Genomic DNA, 17951 nt, shown 5'->3' with positions numbered 1-17951 from the left:
ACAGGGTAATGGCCTGTAAGCGGGAGGTAAGCCAGTTTGAGACACCATTCTTCTCTTGCAGAATGCGGAGGTGACCAAACAGGTGTCGGTGGCCAGACAAGCCCAGGTGGATTTGGAACGGGAGAAAAAAGAGCTGGAGGATTCTTTTCAGCGCATCAGTGACCAGGCCCAGCGGAAGGTGAGTGGAAGGAGAAGTAGGTGGGAGTCGAGGAGGGGTGCCGTCCATCGAGATGGAGGGGGCTTTGAGCACTGCACAGAACTGAGGGCCTTGTCTTCACGGGCGGATCTGTGGGGAGGGTAGCAAGGGGCCCTAGGGCACAGGACATGGTTACTCACGTGTACGCTGTTAGGGGCATGACGTGATGAAAGGTCTGAAGTTGAGTGGGGCTCGTCAGCTAAGATGAATCTCAAGGAGGTTTTGAAGTGGAAGCAGGTGGATGTCAGAGAGAGGATCGGCATTTACAAAGACCCACAGCCAGGAGCTGTCTGCAGTCATGCCTTGGGGTGGAGTTGGCATTAGACGGCAGGTTCCGTTGGCATAAGAGATGGCAGGTGGATAAAACAGAGTGCCTTCCACTTAGGAGCAGGGGCTTTCACACTTCTCTGTGTCCCAAAGTAAAAACAGCATCTGATGGAGAACTTCCCTGGCAGTCCAGTGGTTAGGACTCTGTGCTTCCAGTGCAGGGGGTATGTGTTCCAGCCCTGGGCGGGGTGCTACGATGCCACGTGCCGCATGGTATGACCAAAAAGTTAAAAAAAAAAAAAAAAATCTAATGAAAATCAAAGTTTCACAGAGCGATACTTTACCTTATTATGTGGGTTATTTTTTGGCTCTGTTTATTGCATTTAAAAAAAAAATGTTCGTTATGAATTCTTACTCATGGGTCACAACCTGCTCTTTGAAAAAAATACCACTTAGAAATCAAAGAAGGGGATTGCTTCAAGATGGTGAGATAGGGTGAGTCAGCAGAATACCTACCAGGTGTTGGGATGCCTGAATTAAAAATCTGGTTCTGCTTTGATTAGTGTTATTTGTGGGCGCAAGCATGACATTTGAGTGTGGTGCTCAGTTGCTCAAGCATGTCTGATTCTTTGGGACCCCATGCCTAAAGCTCCCCTTGACATTTCCTGTAACTGGAAGAAAAATTATTGGTTCATTCTGACCTCTCTTGCTTCTATATAAAAATTATACAGGGACTTCCTTGGCAGTCCAGTGGTTAAGACTTCTTCAGGGGGCATGGGTTTGATCCCTGGTCAGGGAACTAAGATCCCGCATACAATATGGCATGGCCAAAATTTTAAAAATAGTTAAAAAAAAAGATTAAACAAATCTACATTTATAGCTTGGGAATTTTTTTACACGTATTTATCCCTTGAAGCCACCACCTAGATCATAGTACTCCTGTTTTTCTTCTCATTCAGACTCAAGAACAGACAGAAGTACTAGAGAATTTGAAGCAAGAACTTGCCACCAGCAAACAGGAACTCCAGATTGTCCAAGGCAGCCTGGAAAATTCTGCCCAGGTTAGTGTCGCCTGTCTTTCCCTTCCTCATTCTCTTCCCCTTGGGCTTCGGGGTTGCTGTCAGCTAGGGCTTCCCAGGTGGTGTTGAGGAGAAGATACAGGAGATGCAAGAAAGATAGGTTCGATCCCCGGTTGGGAAGATCCCCTGGAAGAGGGCATGATGACCTACTCCAGTATTCTTGCCTGGAGAATCCCATGGACAGAGGAGCCTGGTGGGCTACAGTCCGTGGGGTCCCAGAGAGTCGGACACGACTGAAGCAACTTAGCACAGCATCCGTCCCCACCGGCACGTGGTCCCCTTGGTCCCATCCAGGATCAGTCCGCACTCGGGGATGCGGGTGACAGATTCCTGGTGGCCCGGGAGAGGGTTTGGATCTCTGGGAAGGGGACAGTTTCATTCTCCCAGCAACTCCCTCTGGGCCAATCCATCCCCATCACAGTCGGAGGCAAAGTGGACTGCCCAGATCACAGACCTGGAGAAGGACCGGGACAGCCTGATGAGCGCCATGGCTTGTCGGGAGGAGGAGCTGTCCGCTCTTCGGGAGCAGCTGGAGTACACGCAGCTCAAACTGTCCAGCGCACAGGCGAGTACCGGGCGCTTCTGGGGCAGACCAAGTCCAGTCTTACACCTGTGGGCGCTGGGTTGTGGGTATTGGTGGAGGCAGGGGGGCTGTGAAAGGGAGTCTGGGGCCTTTGGCCAGATTGTGAAGGTGAATACTCAGCGAGCATAACTTCTGATGCCTCGCTCGGGGCAGATAAGAAGGGACCTGGGCCTCTCTCCCAAGGACCACCGTGGTCCAGCGCCATAGCGTCCTGGGCTTGGTGGCACACGCCCGCGGACAAGGTTAAAGGCTTTTTCTCTGTCGAAACCCGTGGCTTGGGCCTCATGAGCAGCAGCTTGAGCTAAGGTGCCAGGAATCCCAGCTGTGTCACCGGTGGATACTGGGTGGAGGCTCATTAGGGAGGTCTGTGGCCGACCTTCACCTCCCGGGACCACCATCTCTAGGAATCTATATGCCGGCTCGAGAAGGATCAACACAAGATGCTTCTGGCCGAGGCGAGGAGGGCTGCAGAGCAGGTGGTGCAAGAGGCCCTGAGGCTGTTTGAGGAGCCCACTCTCTCAAGCTGCGCTGGATCTGCAGGTGCCCCTCCCCTGGTGGCTTCTGGGTGTCATCCCCCCTGCCCCTCGGCACCGATCCTTGTGTTGGTGTTGAACTCCGTGTGACTCTGACTCAGGCTCCCAGCACAGCTGTGTGTTAGGATCACCTGGGGATGCCTAGGCCCCACCCCCTAGGATCTGTAAAATGGGCAGTGCCTATGTCCTGGGCAGTAGGACTTTCCACACCCCCAGCCACCTCCCACAAGGGGACACCTACAGTTGTGGATCACACCCATGAAATGCCTTCTGGGGGCTGTGGCCTGAAACACCTCTGAATGCCAGGAGGGGGAGGGACAGGCAGCCCTGTGTGCCTCTAAGAACAGTGTGGTCTCAATCCAGACACGGCTGCCGTGAGCTTCAGATCTAGACGGGGAGGCATCTTCCTTAAGCACAGAGGGGCAGAAGCGATACCCTCCCCCTGCACACCCCCAAGAGTCAGCAAGGGCGTAAGCCAGGGCCCACTGCTCTAGCCGCCAGAGTCCTCAGGGCATGCCGTTGGAGTCAGAGGGGGCCCCCATTGCAAGAGGATGGGGCACACATTAGACAGAAGAGCATCCGGGCCCTGGGGGATCTGGGAAGGCGTGGATAGCCATGAATAGATTCCAGCTTGTTTTGAAGCAGAGGGAGCTTGTTGGCAAAGTCCTGAGAGGTCCCATTGAGGACAAGGCAGAAGGGAGGGAACAGATGATTTTTAGTATTAACTAGAAAGGTCTCGATTTGGTGAAGTATTTCAGGAAGGACTAGGATATCTTGTTCAGCGGGGAACCCCCACAGTTACAAAGGAAGGAACACATGTGGGTACCTCGTTGACTGCAGAAATGCTAGGAGAGCAGGCAGCTGCGGAGGGGTTCCTCAGGAGATGGTGTGAGCTGGGTTTTGAAAGAAGAAGAGAAACGTGAAGCCATGGAGAGGAAGAAAAGTGGGGAATAATAACCCATAAAAACAGCCGACGTTGCGGCATGCGGGATCTTTAGTTGTGGTGTGTGAATTCTTAGTTGCAGCAACTAAAGATCCCTCAGGCTGCAATGAAGATCAGAGATCCCGCGCGGCGCAACCAAATTAAAAACAAACAGCAGGAAGAGCTGACGTTTACTGCGAGCTCGCTATGCTCTGTGAAGGCAGCATTCTCAGTGCTTTACGCGCCTCGGTCCAGCGATCCTCACCGTGATGCTGGGGCATGGTACCGTTATCCCTCCTTTGTCGGGTGATGAAGCAGGCGCACATGACCTGAGAACACAGCCAGTAGTGCTAGAACCAGGGGCTGCAACACCTGTGCAGGGAGACTGCACTTTACCTCTTACTCGATGCAGTCTCTGGATCAGAGCACAAAGGCGCAGCCATGGGAATTGCTGCATTGTGGGCAGAGCGTGAATGTAGATTCGCCCCACGGAGCCAGGGCTCTGAGCTCGAGAGGAATGAGAATCCAAGAGCCTTTTTTTGTTGTTTAATTGAAGTAGAGTTGATTAACAATGTTGAGCGTGGGCTTCTCAGGTGGCGCTAGTGGTAAGGAACCCGTCTGCCACTGCAGGGACCGTTAAGAAACACAGGTTTGATCCGTGGGTCAGGAAGATCCCCTGGAGGAGGAAATGGTAATCCACTCCAGTATTCTTGCCTGGAAAATCCTATGGACAGAGGAACTTGGCGGGCTGCAGTCTCTGGGGTTGCAAAGGGTTGAACATGACTTAGTGACTGAACACAAAGTTTCAGGTATATAGCAGAGTGAATCAGTTACACATATACTTTATAAATTTTTTTTAAAGATTCTTTTCCTGTATAGGCCAATGCCTAGGGCCTTGAAAGACTTAATAAGAAGGCCGGGTTAGATTCAATTGGCAGTGATGGGAAGTTAGGGGTGGAAACAAGGCCGTGGTGTGGTTGCCGTGGTTCTTGGCTAAAGGACCAGATAACTCCAAAGCAGAGCCTTTGAAGCTACAATGAGAGAATCACGTGTCAGCATAGCCAACGACCTCTCCTCCCTCCCCACTCTCAGGGCAGCTCCTGCAGGGCAACACGCCTCCCCCGTCCACCACCACCCTCCGCCCCTCAAGGTCATCCATGAGGCAGATTAACTAATGGGGATGAAGCGAGCTGTGACTATGGCTCTGACTTCACCCTGTCTTCCCTTTCACAGATCATCTGCTGTCCAAGGTCAACTCCACTTCCAGCTGCATTGAGCAGCTGGAAAAATGCTGGAGCCAGTACCTGGCGTGCCCGGAAGGTAAGAGCTGAAGGATAAGTAGAGTATACTGCTAGCAACAGCCAGGTGACGTTCAGAAATGTTGGAACATAGCAATGACCATCAGTTCCTTCGCCCCCAGAAAAGGAGTGTGTGTGTCCCTCTTGCAAAGTGGGGAGGAAGGAGGGACCGAAGTGACACCCCTCCAGCAGGACTGAGAACGTTCCCTTTCAACTCCTGCAGATATCAGTGGGCTCCTCCACTCCGTAACACTCCTGGCCCACCTGACCAGTGACACCATCGTTCACGGCAGCGCCACCTGCCTTAGAGCCCCGCCGGAGTCGGCCGACTGTGAGTACCGGAGGGGAGGGGCCGCCCCAAATGCACAGGGAGCCCGGGGGACCTTTGAAAAGTCTCCGTCACCTTGCCTCTGCAGCTCTGATTGACGCCTGTAAGCAGTACGGCAAGGAGACCCTCACCTATCTGTCTTTCCTGGAGGAAGAAAGAATCTTTGAGAATGCCGACAGCACAGCCATGAGAAGCTGCCTCACCAGGATCACAGCCATTAGCGAAGTATGATCAGTGTTATTTATTCCTGCGGAAGGTAGTTCTTGGAGTGAGGGGTGGGGGCTTCCTTGGGAATCGGTGATGTTCTAAGCCAGTTCTTTCTACACTTGAAACTTGATTTAAAGTAAGAGGACTGTAAAATCTGACCACCTGATTGACTTTCCTGTTCTGCCTAAATCACTGGCTGTTAATGGAGTCTGCTGTGTGATTATCACCATGCTCAGCAGCGCAAAGACGGCTTTCCTGTTTTCAAGGGTTTTTATCTGGTTGGGCAGGTAACATCTGAAATGAAGACAATATATTTATTCACTCAGTGAGTGGTTAACACCCAGCAAATAGTTGAATTCATTGAATATATATACGAGAGAGAGCAAAACGGCTAAGAAGAGAGCGATCACATGGGGAAGGCAGGTTCCCATGGGGGAGAAGTGGGCCTTGAGATGGAGAACCTGAAATGTGTGGATGAAGGATGACTATGGTGAACGAGAAGCTGCCAACCTTTCCTTCTAGACAATGACATAGTCATAGGATTTTTTTTTTTTAAGTTTTTTAAAAATTTATTATTTATTTGTGACTGCACTGGGTTGGTTGGCGAGCAGGGGCTACTCTGTAGTTGCAGTACGTGGGCTTCTCATTGCAGTGGTATCTCGTGTTTTGGAACACGGGGTCTAGGGCACGTGGGCTTCAGTAGTTGGAGCTCACGGGCTCAGTAGTTGTGGTGCGCGGGCTTCGTTGCCCCACAGCATGTGGGCTCTTCCCAGACTAGGGATCCAGCCGGTGTCCCCTGCCTTGGTGGGCAGATTCTGAACCACTGGCCCACCAGAGATGTCCCACACTATGATCATTCCTGTATATACCTCCTCATGCACACACATAAGAGTTTCTGTATAAACCCAGGAATAGAATTACTAGGTCATAAAATGAATCTCCCACACAGAATGGTAAGTGCAAGAGCAAATCATAGAAAAATACTTGCAGTATCAGTTCAGTCGCTCAGTCGTGTCCAACTCTTTGCAACCCCATGAACCGCAGCACACCAGGCCTCCCTGTCCATCACCAACTCCCAGAGTCTACCCAAACCCATGTCCATTGAGTCGGTGATGCCATCCAACCATCTCATCCTCTGTTGTCCCCTTCTCCTCCTGCCCTAAATCTTTCCCAGCATCAGGGTCTTTTCCAATGAGTCAACTCTTCACATCAGGTGGCCAAAGTATTGGAGTTTCAGCTTCAATATCAGTCCTTCCAATGAACACCCAGGACTGATCTCCTTTAGGATGGACTGGTTGGATCTCCTTGCAGTCCAAGGGACTCTTAAGAGTCTTCTCCAACACCACAGTTCAAAAGCATCAATTCTTCGGTGCTCAGCTTTCTTTATAGTCCAACTCTCACAACCATACATGACCACTGGAAAAACCATAGCCTTGACTAGATGGACCTTTGTGGACAACGTAACGTCTCTGCTTTTTAATATGCTATCTATGTTGGTCATAACTTTCCTTCCAAGGAGTACGTGTCTTTTAATTTCATGGCTGCAGTCACCATCTGCAGTGATTTTGGAGCCCAAGAAAATAGTCAGCCACTATTTCCCTATCTATTTGCCATGAAGTGATGGGACTGGATGCCATGATCTTAGTTTTCTGAATGTTGAGCTTTAAGCCAACTTTTTCACTCTCCTCTTTCACTTGCAATATGGTTCCTTTTAAATAAAGACCAAAACATGCAATCTTTAGTTTTGCAGCCATATCCAACTCTTTGCAACCCCATGGACTACAGCCCACCAGGCTATTCTGTCCGTGGGATTCTCCAGGCAGGAATACTGGAGTGGATTGCCATCTCCTTCTCCAAAACATTCAGACTCAATATTATATTGTTTAAAGATACATTCATAGGGATTTTAAAAACAAACCAAAAAAAGACATGGTAAGTATTCCACTGAATTGTTTGTCTTTAAATGGAAAGTAGGAAGGAAGGCAGATGGAATCAGGGCAGGATATACAGGAGATTTCAAAGTATTGAGGATGTTTCTTAAGCTCTTCCTTAAGTTTGGGTGGTGGATAATATGGGTCATCATATTCTTGACCCACTCATATCTATTTTATACTCTTGTGTGTATAACACTTACTGTTTCTAAAGATCACAGGCTTTGCCATCAGACCAGAGTTTAGATCCCTGCTTCTTCATCTGTTAGCAGTTACTGTGGTCAAGATGTTTGACCTTTCTGAGCCTTGGCTTCCCATCTGTAGGACAGAAATAGTAACTGCCTCGTACGATTCCCCTGGAAGCAAAGTTAAATAAGGGACAGACTGTCTGGTTGGAAGACATCATCCCCATTTGAAGATGTTTTTGAAGTACCTCCCAAGCAGCAAATTCAATCAATGCTACTTTGGGTGGGGTCAGGGTCTGAGCAGCTGCAATTGAGTGGCTTTGTGGGGGTCAATGGAGATGACCTTTTGGAAGGTGGTAGGCTCTGAGTGAGCATAGAGTTGGGAGGAGTGTGGGGTTGCAGAGCTCACGCGGTAGAGAGAATTCCGGACAAGCCCCTCCCTGGCTTGCAGAAGTGTTCCATGGCGGGGTCCTCATACCTTCTGTCATGTGAGGTTTACTGGTCTGCTGCGGGAGGATAAAGAGGAAGTCTGAGGGTGGTCTCAGTGTTCGTGATGCTGTTCACAGGATCTCCTGCCCAGAGGCCTGGACATCAAACAGGAGGAACTGGGGGACCTCGTGGACAAGGAGATGGCTGCCACTTCGGCTGCCATTGAAGCCGCTACGGCCAGAATAGAGGTATGGGAGTGTCTGCGAGATCACCTAAAGTGGTGGTTTGCAACTGCTACCCGTCTGCAGCTTTGTCCGTTGGGTATATCTCAGTCATTCTCTGCAGAAACCCATGTGCGTGCGTGCATGCTAAGTCACCTCTGTCATGTCTGACTCTCTACGACCCCATGGACTGTAGCCCACCAGCATCCTCTGTCCATGGGATTCTCCAGGCAAGAATATTGGAGTGGATAGTTGTTCCCTTCTCTAGGGGATTTTCCTGAGCTAGGGATCAAACCCAGGTCTCCTGCATTGCAAGCAGATTCTTTACCATCTGAGCCACCAGGAAAGCCCCCTTCTCTGCAAAGCCCCCTACAAAACAAACCAAAACCCAAACCCCCTAGGGTCTCTGAGAAACAGAAAATAGAAAGTTCTAGCCAAGGGAAGATGAGCAGTTTCTGTAAGGATCCCATACTTTGGTGTCAGGCCACCCAACCTCAAGTTCCAGACTGATCACTCACTAGTTGTGTGGTTTCCAGTCAGTTACGTTAACCTCGCTGAGATTCAGATTCTGTCTCTATATGATGGTGATGACACTCGTTCCTTCCTCAGAGGGAGGAAGCAGGGGTTCCCAACCTCCGGGCCATAGTCAGGTACCTCCTATCAGATCAGCAGCACCATTCGATTAGAAATAAAGTGCACAGTAAATGTAATGCCTTGGAATCATCCTGAAACCACCCCCCCCCCCAACCCCCCACTGCTGGTCGATGGAAAAATTATCTTCTACGAAATCGGTCCCTGGTGCCAAAAAGGTTGGGGACCACTATTGTAAACAGTTCTGCGTGATAACGTACAGGTGTCTTGGGGCCAGGTGCTCAGGAAATCGACAGTAGCTGTTGTCTCAGGGAAAAGCTGAGCGGGCACCTTGGACAGGTCCTTTGGTGGCAGACTCAGGCCATCCGCCTTGGTAGGAGGACCTGGTGCAGTTGCCCCTGTTGGCATGGTGCCATACTTCTCAGAATTCTGGGCTCATCAGCCCAGTACCAGGATGTTAAGACACTCACAGGCCATAGGTCACACCAGCTGCCTCCTACTGAGTAGTTTGGAGCTCTGAGTTGTTTTCCTGCCCTCACGAGAACATGGGTGGGCACTGCTAGGTCTCTCGGCATCTGAGGGATGTCGGACCCAAGATGTAACAGGCCACCGGTGGGTTCTCAGTCTCTGTGATGTATTCGGAAACCCTGCTTCTTTTTGAATAGGAGATGCTCAGCAAATCCCGAGCTGGAGACACAGGAGTCAAATTGGAGGTGAACGAAAGGTCAGTTTGAGCGGCGTGGTGGCACCTGGGTGATGAGGATCCATCTTGTCCTGCCTTGGCTCATACCAATTAGAGCAGAACATTAAGCCGCCACAGGGAACAGCCGAGTCTGTGAAATTGTCAGTATCAGTATGATTATTATTTTTTGGCCATACCACACCCCTTGGCATGTGGGATCCTAGTTCCTGGACCAGAGATCAAACCCGCATCCCCTGGATTGACAGTGTGGAGTCTCAACCCCTGAACCACGAGGGAAGTGTTATTATTAATACCATGATACCACTATTGCATTACAGGGGAAAGGAACCCCAGGAGTCACCACTGTTCTGTTCCTTATGGAGGTGATCCCCATTCCAGTCTCCTCTCTCGCACACCTTTCCTTCAGGGCTTCACCTCCAGAATATTCCCTTTCCCATCCCAGGTCTGCCTCACTTTAGGCAAGAAAACAAAAACAGTCTTTGGCATTGTTGTGGATCTCTGTTTTGCACCCTTGACGATTTTGTTGTTCTTGCTCTTTTGCAGAATCCTTGGTTCCTGTACCAGCCTAATGCAGGCCATTCAGATCCTGGTCCTGGCTTCGAAGGAGCTGCAGAGAGAGATAGTGGAGAGTGGCCGGGTAGGCGTGGGTGAGGGCCCTGGGCAGAGCGGGCGTTGGTTACACTGGGTACTGAATCCCAGCTCGCTGAGAGGCTGAGTCTACTCCCTACGCCTTCAGCTAAGTCTTGGTGTATGCCATCCAGCTATGCGTGTCCACCCGAGGGTCCAGCTGCCACTCCCATGGACATCAGCAAATGCCATGGAAAGAAGCTGGGGCGCAGCCAGGTCCCCTGAGGGCAGTGAGCAAGAGCCTCCAGCGACAGGCTCATCACCCCAACCGATGTCACTGGAACCTCCCAGGGAAGCTCAGTGTGCGTTGCACGTCCGAGCCCCCAGAGAAGGAAATGAGGACCTTAGTTGCCAACTTTGCACTGTAGGCTCTGCCATGCCCCTCTCTCTTATTTTTGGCTGTGCAGCATGGCAAATGGATTTAGTTCCTGACCAGAGATCGAACCTACAGCCCCCTGCAGTGGAAGCTCGGAGTCCTAATCACTGGACCCCACCAGGGAGGCCCCCCCGTCTTCTAGCAGCAGTTTACTGGGTGATGCAGACAGATTCCCTCCGTCACTTGTTGACAGCGTCCCTTCAAGTTTCTCGTTCCTTTGCTGGCATCATCACCCTCTCTTCTCCTTTCTCATATCCCTGTGTGCAGCTGCTGCTCAGGAGACAGTGGTCCAGGGAGGGGTTATGAGCCTAAAAACAGTCCTGTAAGGAACGAAGGCACAGGTGCTTTGGTAGTGCTTTTTATCAGTCTGAGAGGTGATTTTCTGTGTGTGCTCAGTTGTGTTCGACTCTTTACGGCCCCATGGACTGTGTAGCCTGCCAGGCTCCCCCATCCCTGGGATTCTCCAGGCAAGAACACTGGAGTGGGTTGCCATTTCCTACTCCAGGGGATCTTCCATATCAATCGTATATCCCTGATTGATATATGACGCTGTGTAAATTTAAGGTGTACAGAGTAATTGGTTGACTTACACATATGAAGTGATTATCACAGGAAGTTTAGTGAACAGCCATCGTCTCTTATAGATGCAAAATGAGAGAAACTGAAAAAAACTTTTTTTTCCTCGTAATGAGAACTGTTAGGTTCTATTCTTGAAAGTAAAATGAAAGTGTTAGTCGCTCAGTCGTGTGCGACTCTTTGCCACCCTATGGACTGTAGCCTGCCATGCTCCTCTGTCCATTGGATTTTCTAGGCATGAATACAGTAGTGGGTTGCCAGTATTCAGGGGATCTTCTCCAGGGGATTGTCCCAATCCAGGGATCAAACCCAGGTCTCCTGTATTGCAGGCAGAATCCTTACCATCTCAGCCACCAGGGAAGCTTTGATTTAGTAGCTTTCATACCTAACACATAGGTATATGTTCACCATATTTATCATGTGGTACATTATATCCCTAGTACCTTTGACTGCCTTCCTCGAATTCCCACTCCTCCGACCCCTCAGAAATAATTTTGTTTTTAATATCTATTCATGTGACTGGACTGGGTCTTAGTTGCAGAATGTGGGATCTAGTTCTCCAACTGGGGATCGAACCTGGGCCCCTTGCATTGGGAGCGTGGAATCTTAGCCACCAGGGAAATCCCAGAAATTTTTTTTTTAATCACTGACTGTGTACTCACTGTCCTCTTCTGGCAAATTGCAGAGAGCAACTAGACTCCCTGAAATAAGTTATTTGTATATACATATACTCCAGTACTCTTGCCTGGAAAATCCCATGGACGGAGGAGCCCGGTAGGCTGCAGTCCATGGGGTCGAGAAGAGTCAGACACAACTGAGCGACTTCACTTTCACTTTTCACTTTGATGCATTGGAGAAGGAAATGGCAACCCACTCCAGCGTTCTTGCCTGGAGAATCCCAGGGACAGGGGAGCCTGGTGGGCTGCCGTCTATGGGGTCACACAGAGTCGGACACAAATGAAGCGACTTAGCAGCAGCAGCATGAATAGTATATTTTCTTTTCTTTTGATGTGGACCACTTACGAAGTCTTTATTGAATTTGTTACAACGTTGCTTCCATTTTACGTTTTGGTTTTTTGGCCACAAGGCATGTGGGGTCTTAGCTCCCTGAGCAGGGTTTGAACCTGCACGACATGCATTGGAAGGCAAAGTCTTAACCACTGGACCACGAGGGAAGTCCCATTATATATTTTCTTATATGTACAAGATAGAGATATTGGGATGTAATGGAAATGCTGTCAGCTTTGGAGTCAGAAAAGCCTAGGATTTGTTTCTGTTTATTTTCTGCGTATCCTAAGTGAAAGTATTTTTGCCTCTCTGAATCTTAGCTTTCTCATCTGTAAAATGGGAATAATAATGTTCACCCCCCTCAGAGTTACTGTGAAGATTGCATGGGATAATACATATAAAAAGTACTTGGCAGGTAGTGGGTACACAATAAAAGGTCGCTATTATTACTTCTCTCTTCCCCAGGGTACAGCATCCCCTAAAGAGTTTTATGCCAAGAATTCTCGATGGACAGAAGGACTTATCTCAGCCGCCAAAGCTGTGGGCTGGGGAGCCACTGTCCTGGTGTAAGTATCTGTCCGACCCAGGGCTCCTCACCTCCACCCCCATTCCAGTGATCCACCCCAGGGAACAACTGAGGGGAAAAATCTGGCCCCTAGAAATGGATTGCTAATAAGGACGTTAATAGAACTGAAAGTTTAAAAAGGAATCTGGGGTCTCCTGGGGCATCACAGGAGTGGGGCAGGCAGGCTGGGTTCCCGGTCTGCCAAGGTGATGGAAGTCGTCTCAGTGAGAACAGAGGGGTTACAGCTGTCAGTTTCATAACCCGTCTGGTCTCCTGACTCTCAAGAGACGCAGCTGATATGGTGGTGCAAGGCCGAGGGAAGTTTGAGGAGCTCATGGTGTGTTCACGTGAGATCGCTGCGAGCACCGCCCAGCTTGTAGCCGCCTCCAAGGTAGGATCTGTGATGGGCTCCCCACGAGGGAGAGGGGTCCCCAGCGTCCAGATCGAATTCCTGATGATCTGAGGTGGAGCTGATGTAATAATAATAAAGTCACAATGAACATAATGTGCTTGAAACATCCCTGAAGCCACCACCCCGCCCCCGCCCAGCCTCTACCCTGATCCAGGGAAAAATTGTCTACCGTGAAACCGGTCCCTGGTGCCAAAAAGGTTGGAAACAGCTGCCCCAGGGCACTGTAAGGTCTGGCTAAGTTAGAAACCCGAACCCTGGCGCTGGCCCCAAGAACAGACGGTTTATCCAGCATCCAGGTAGGTGGAGTCTCAAATTAAAATTCTGCCTCCAGGGGTCTCCTAAAAGCCTTCGTTCAGCAGGGCGCCCTTCTACCCCGCTCTCCACATGCACTCCTCTTGGTTTCCTCACTTTTATTGCAAATGGCCTTTAAGGGTCCAGCCATGCCTACCCCTGAGCAATCATACATTCAAGGAGTGCTCAAGTAAGCACAACAGGTTCCACAACCAATGTCTGCCTCTCTTCAGAAGGCTCCAGATTCGAACCATTGCTCCAACTAATCCCAACACAAAGCTCATCACCAGCATCTTTCCACAGGGTGTATAGTTCCCCGGGGAGTGTTCTTTTACGGTCCTTGTTTATGGTCCCAGATTGGGTTTCACAACTGGAACACTTTATCAAAATAGAGGGGAGAGAGAAGATGGGATGATTTGAGAGAGTAGCACTGAAACATATGCATTGCCACGTGTAAAGCAGAAAGCCAGTGTGAATCTGCTATATGACACAGGGGACCCAAAGCCAGTGTTCTGTGACAACCTAGAGAGGTGGGATGGGGAGAGAGGTGGGAGGGCGTTTTAAGATCTAGAGAGGTTTTAAGGTCTACAGCCATGTGTATGCGTATGGCTGATTCATGTTGATGTATGGCAGAAAGCATCACCATATTGTAGAGTAATGATCCTCTGATTAAATGTAAATTTTTCAAAAACTGATACAGTTAGAGTTCAAGGCCACCAGGCAAATAAGCCAGAAATGATTTTTGATACTAGAGGGTGATGGCAGCGGTTGACCCCCATAGGGAGTGATTTTCGAGAAGTTCGTGGGTGGCCACAGCAGAGCCCATACATTTGTCAAGAGCCGTCAGTTGACTGTTGCGTGACCCTAAATCTGCTTGGTCCTGGCAGGTGAAAGCTGATAAGAACAGCCCAAACCTGGCTCAGCTGCTGCAGGCCTCTCGGGCCGTAAACCAGGCCACTGCCGAGGTTGTGGCCTCAACTATTTCCGGCAAATCACAGATCGAGGACACAGGTAGGCTTTTAGAAGCCGAGCTTTTCTTCTCCATCGTGTGTGGGTGGGTACCTTCTTCTCCACCATCCCAATTTCCCACAGGCTGGCTTCCAAATTCTGTCTCGTTTTTCGTCTTTGTACATTCCAACTTATTTTCTTGTAAGTTGAGACACCCCATGGGCATGCTATTGATAGCACTATATGGACAGGCCTTAGCTAGATTTTCCATTGAGTCATTCCTCTGAATTCACAGAAATGACCCCCCAGGCCTAATTGTCCATTAAGGGAGCACGGAGCAGTTCCGATCCTGGTTACCCTGTCTTCCTTCTACTCTGCCCCTTACTTACATCCACGCATTTGTTGGTAAATGACAAACCAGGCATTTCAGCAGAACATTGGCATCGGCCACTTCTCAAGTAAATGTCAGCTGGAGTATCATTCAACAAGACCCTCGTTTTCCCATTCTTACAGACAGCATGGACTTCTCAAGCATTACGCTGACCCAGATCAAACGGCAGGAGATGGATTCCCAGGTAGGAACTCCATCAGTAAGTTTAATCAGACTATTGCCTATGACACTGACCCCAAATATTATTTCCATGGGGAGAAGTCAGAGACTTGGAGAAATGAATACAGATATACATATCACCCCAAGAATGAACATAAATGATGTTGGAAGAAAACAGTGGAGGTGGAGATAGTTGATTAGGAAAGATCAGAATCTTGGGCAGGTAGCATTGACATATATACACTTATTGTTTAGTTGCTAAGTCGTGCCTGGCTCTTTGCAACTCCATGGACTGTAGCCCACCAGGCCCCTCTGTCCATGGGTTTCTCCAAGCAGGAATACTGGAGTGGGTTGCCATTTCCTTCTCCAGGGGATCTTCCCGACCCAGGGATCAAACCCTTATCTCCAGCATTGGCAGGAGAATTCCTTCCTGCTGAGCCTCCAGGGAAGCCCATATATGTACATAGCCATGTGTAAATTTAATAGCCCGGGAAGCTGCTGTATAACACAGGGAGCTCCGCTCAGGGCTCTGTGATGACCTAGTGGAGTAGGATTGGGGGTAGGAAGGAGGTCCAAGCAGCAGGGGGAGATACACACACACATACGGGTGATGTGTGTGTGTATATATATATATATATATATACACACACACACATACAGGTGATTCACTTCATTGTACAGCAGAAACCAATAAACATTGTAAAACAATTATACTCCAATAAAAAAAAATTCCTAAAGTTAATGAGAAGGAATAACCAAGAACCAACCCTTCCTTTAGTGAGATTGTACCTTTTCCTCCACAGTAGTAACCCTAAGTTATCCCAACACCTCAAAAAGACCAGAACCATTGTATTTGGTTTCTTCCTGGACTTACAGAGAACTGGGATTGAAAGATGGGTTGTAACTGGATTAGAATATATCATACAGATAGACTTAACATTAGAGTTGTCCTTCCCCCACGCCATGTTTCCCCCCCATTTCTTTCTGTTTTTATTTATTGAACAATGTTATGTCAGTTTCAGTGATTTGATGTTTACATATACCATGAAATGATCAACTTCAGTCTAGTAACCATTTATCTCCATACAAGTTATTACAATAATATTGACCATGTTCCTTAAGCTTTATATTACATCCCTATGACTTATTTATTTTATAACTGGAGGTTTGTACCTCTTAATACCTTCACTTATTTCCGCCCCCCTTCATTCTTGCAACTTCTGTTCTCTGTATCTGTGAGTCTCTTTTCGTGTTGTCTTGTTTTTTAGATACCTCATATAAGAGAGATTATACAGTGTTTTTCTTTCTCTAGCTGACTTATATCACTTATAAGACCTTCTAGATCCATCCATTTGTTGAAAATGGCAGGATTTTTTATTTAATAGCTGAGGGTGGCTCAGCAGTAAAGAATCCACCTGCAGTGCAGGAGACCTGGAGTCGTAGGTTCGATCCCTTGGCCGGGAAGATCCCCTGGAGGAGGAAATGGCAACCCACTCCAGTAATCTTGCCCGGAAAATTCCACAGACAGAGTGTGGCAGGCTACAGTTCATGGGGTCACAAAGAGTCGGACACGACTGAGCAACTTTCACAAACATTCAGTAGGTTTTTAGTTAGTGATTTATCAGAGCAATATGAGATAAGTTCTTCTCTCGTTTAAGCATTGGTCGTAAAGCATCATTCATTTTCAACAGAGGATCCCAGTGAGAAAGACCCTGGGATAGATGGATGAACCAGAGGGTGGAGAAATCAGAGCAGAGACAAGGGTGAAATTGAGGGCTGGTTGAGCTATGGAAACAGCGTGCATAACAGAGAAGTAGTCCCAGACCACAGAGGAAAGGGATTAGTCGACGTGAGACCGTTCTCAGGTCCCTGCTCAAAGAAAAGGCCAATTTTCCCCACAGGTTAGGGTGCTAGAGCTGGAAAATGAACTGCAGAAGGAGCGTCAGAAACTGGGAGAGCTTCGGAAAAAGCACTACGAGCTGGCTGGGGTTGCCGAGGGCTGGGAGGAAGGTGAGCCTGGCCGAGGACTGCGCAGCCCGTGGGGGTCGGGGAGGATGTGATGAGGGCCTTCCCCCTCCAGGAAAGCTGAACCAGGAACTTCTCCCTCCTCCCTGTACTCAGAGCCTCCCTTCTCTCTAGTGTTGAACAGCCTGAGAGCCCCAAACTGGGGTAGACCGTGGTGAACAGAAAGCTTTTGTAGTCACCTTTCAAGACTTCCTGGTGGCTCAGACGGTAAAGCGTCTGTCTACAATGTGAGAGACCTGGGTTCAATCCCTGGGTTGGGAAAATTCCCTGGAGAAGGAAATGGCAACCCATTCCAGTACTTCTTGCCTTGAAAATCCCATGGACAGAGGAGCTTGGTGCAGGCTACTATCCATGGGGTCGCAAAGAGTCGGGCACGACTGAGCGACTTCATTTCAAGACCTAAATGTTGACCAGTGGTTGGCCACTCACCACTATAGCCTTTCGGGCTCAGTTAACCTGGTTTTCTCCCCCAGGAGTTTTGTTTTAGGTCAGCATCCAGTTGAGTAGTGAATGGATGAATAGAGAATGGTGAAGACCCCAGCAGACAGGGTTAGTGAGTTCCAAGCTTCCGGCTGCCTAGAACCAGTGATGGGTAGCCATGGCCAGAAACTGAAAGGAGTCAAGAGCTAGAAACAGGGTGGAGTGGAGGAAGGTTTGGCCCACCAGCCCAGGAACTCCCGGTCTCCCAGAATCTGAGCGGACTGCTTTTCTACACGTCCAAAGAGGCCAACTTGATCAACCAAGATCGTGATTCTTGTTGGGCTCGCCAGCTCTGGGAACCCACCACAGATGCCTCCTTGGACACTTGACCCGGGAGATTCACTTACGATCACATGCATTTTAGAGCCCAACCTGGCAGCCGTGGTTGTTGGTTAGATGAATGCATGTGTGTACGAAACACTGTGAAACAGAAGTAACTTGTCTTTTAGGAACCGAAGCACCACCATCTACACTGCAAGAAGCGAAAACCGAAAAGGAATAGAGTCACACCGATGCCCCACATGTCAGAGTGTAAATCCTTGCTGCCCATAAATGCACGCGCGCGCGCGTGTGTGTGTGTGTGTGTGTGTGTGTGCGCGCGTGCACTCTGCCCCCAGTCA

General features: G+C 49.2%; 1 protein-coding gene across 4 annotated transcripts in view; it reads left to right on the top strand.

Annotated features, from left to right (window-relative positions):
* The window catches only part of HIP1 (huntingtin interacting protein 1), a 136557-nt gene that overhangs the window by 114906 nt on the left and 3700 nt on the right, over window positions 1-17951 (top strand). For 2 of the 4 annotated variants that reach the window (XM_019987708.2, XM_019987706.2), the window contains exons 16-31: window positions 62-178; window positions 1423-1524; window positions 1964-2107; window positions 2530-2665; window positions 4814-4900; window positions 5102-5209; window positions 5295-5431; window positions 8096-8206; window positions 9436-9494; window positions 10017-10110; window positions 12526-12626; window positions 12911-13016; window positions 14216-14339; window positions 14790-14851; window positions 16728-16836; window positions 17781-17862. In XM_019987708.2, the coding sequence (XP_019843267.2) occupies window positions 62-178; window positions 1423-1524; window positions 1964-2107; window positions 2530-2665; window positions 4814-4900; window positions 5102-5209; window positions 5295-5431; window positions 8096-8206; window positions 9436-9494; window positions 10017-10110; window positions 12526-12626; window positions 12911-13016; window positions 14216-14339; window positions 14790-14851; window positions 16728-16836; window positions 17781-17833 (1650 nt within the window). In that variant the 3' untranslated portion in view covers window positions 17834-17862. The remainder of the gene's footprint in view (window positions 1-61; window positions 179-1422; window positions 1525-1963; window positions 2108-2529; window positions 2666-4813; window positions 4901-5101; window positions 5210-5294; window positions 5432-8095; window positions 8207-9435; window positions 9495-10016; window positions 10111-12525; window positions 12627-12910; window positions 13017-14215; window positions 14340-14789; window positions 14852-16727; window positions 16837-17780; window positions 17863-17951) is intronic. The other 2 variants (XM_019987705.2, XM_019987704.2) reach the window with 1 other exon arrangement.

Source organism: Bos indicus, chromosome 25 (assembly GCF_029378745.1).
Source record: "Bos indicus isolate NIAB-ARS_2022 breed Sahiwal x Tharparkar chromosome 25, NIAB-ARS_B.indTharparkar_mat_pri_1.0, whole genome shotgun sequence".
Lineage (NCBI taxonomy): Eukaryota > Metazoa > Chordata > Mammalia > Artiodactyla > Bovidae > Bos > Bos indicus.
The sequence above is the reverse complement of the archived record's forward strand: the minus strand, read 5'-3'. Positions and strand labels throughout refer to the sequence as shown.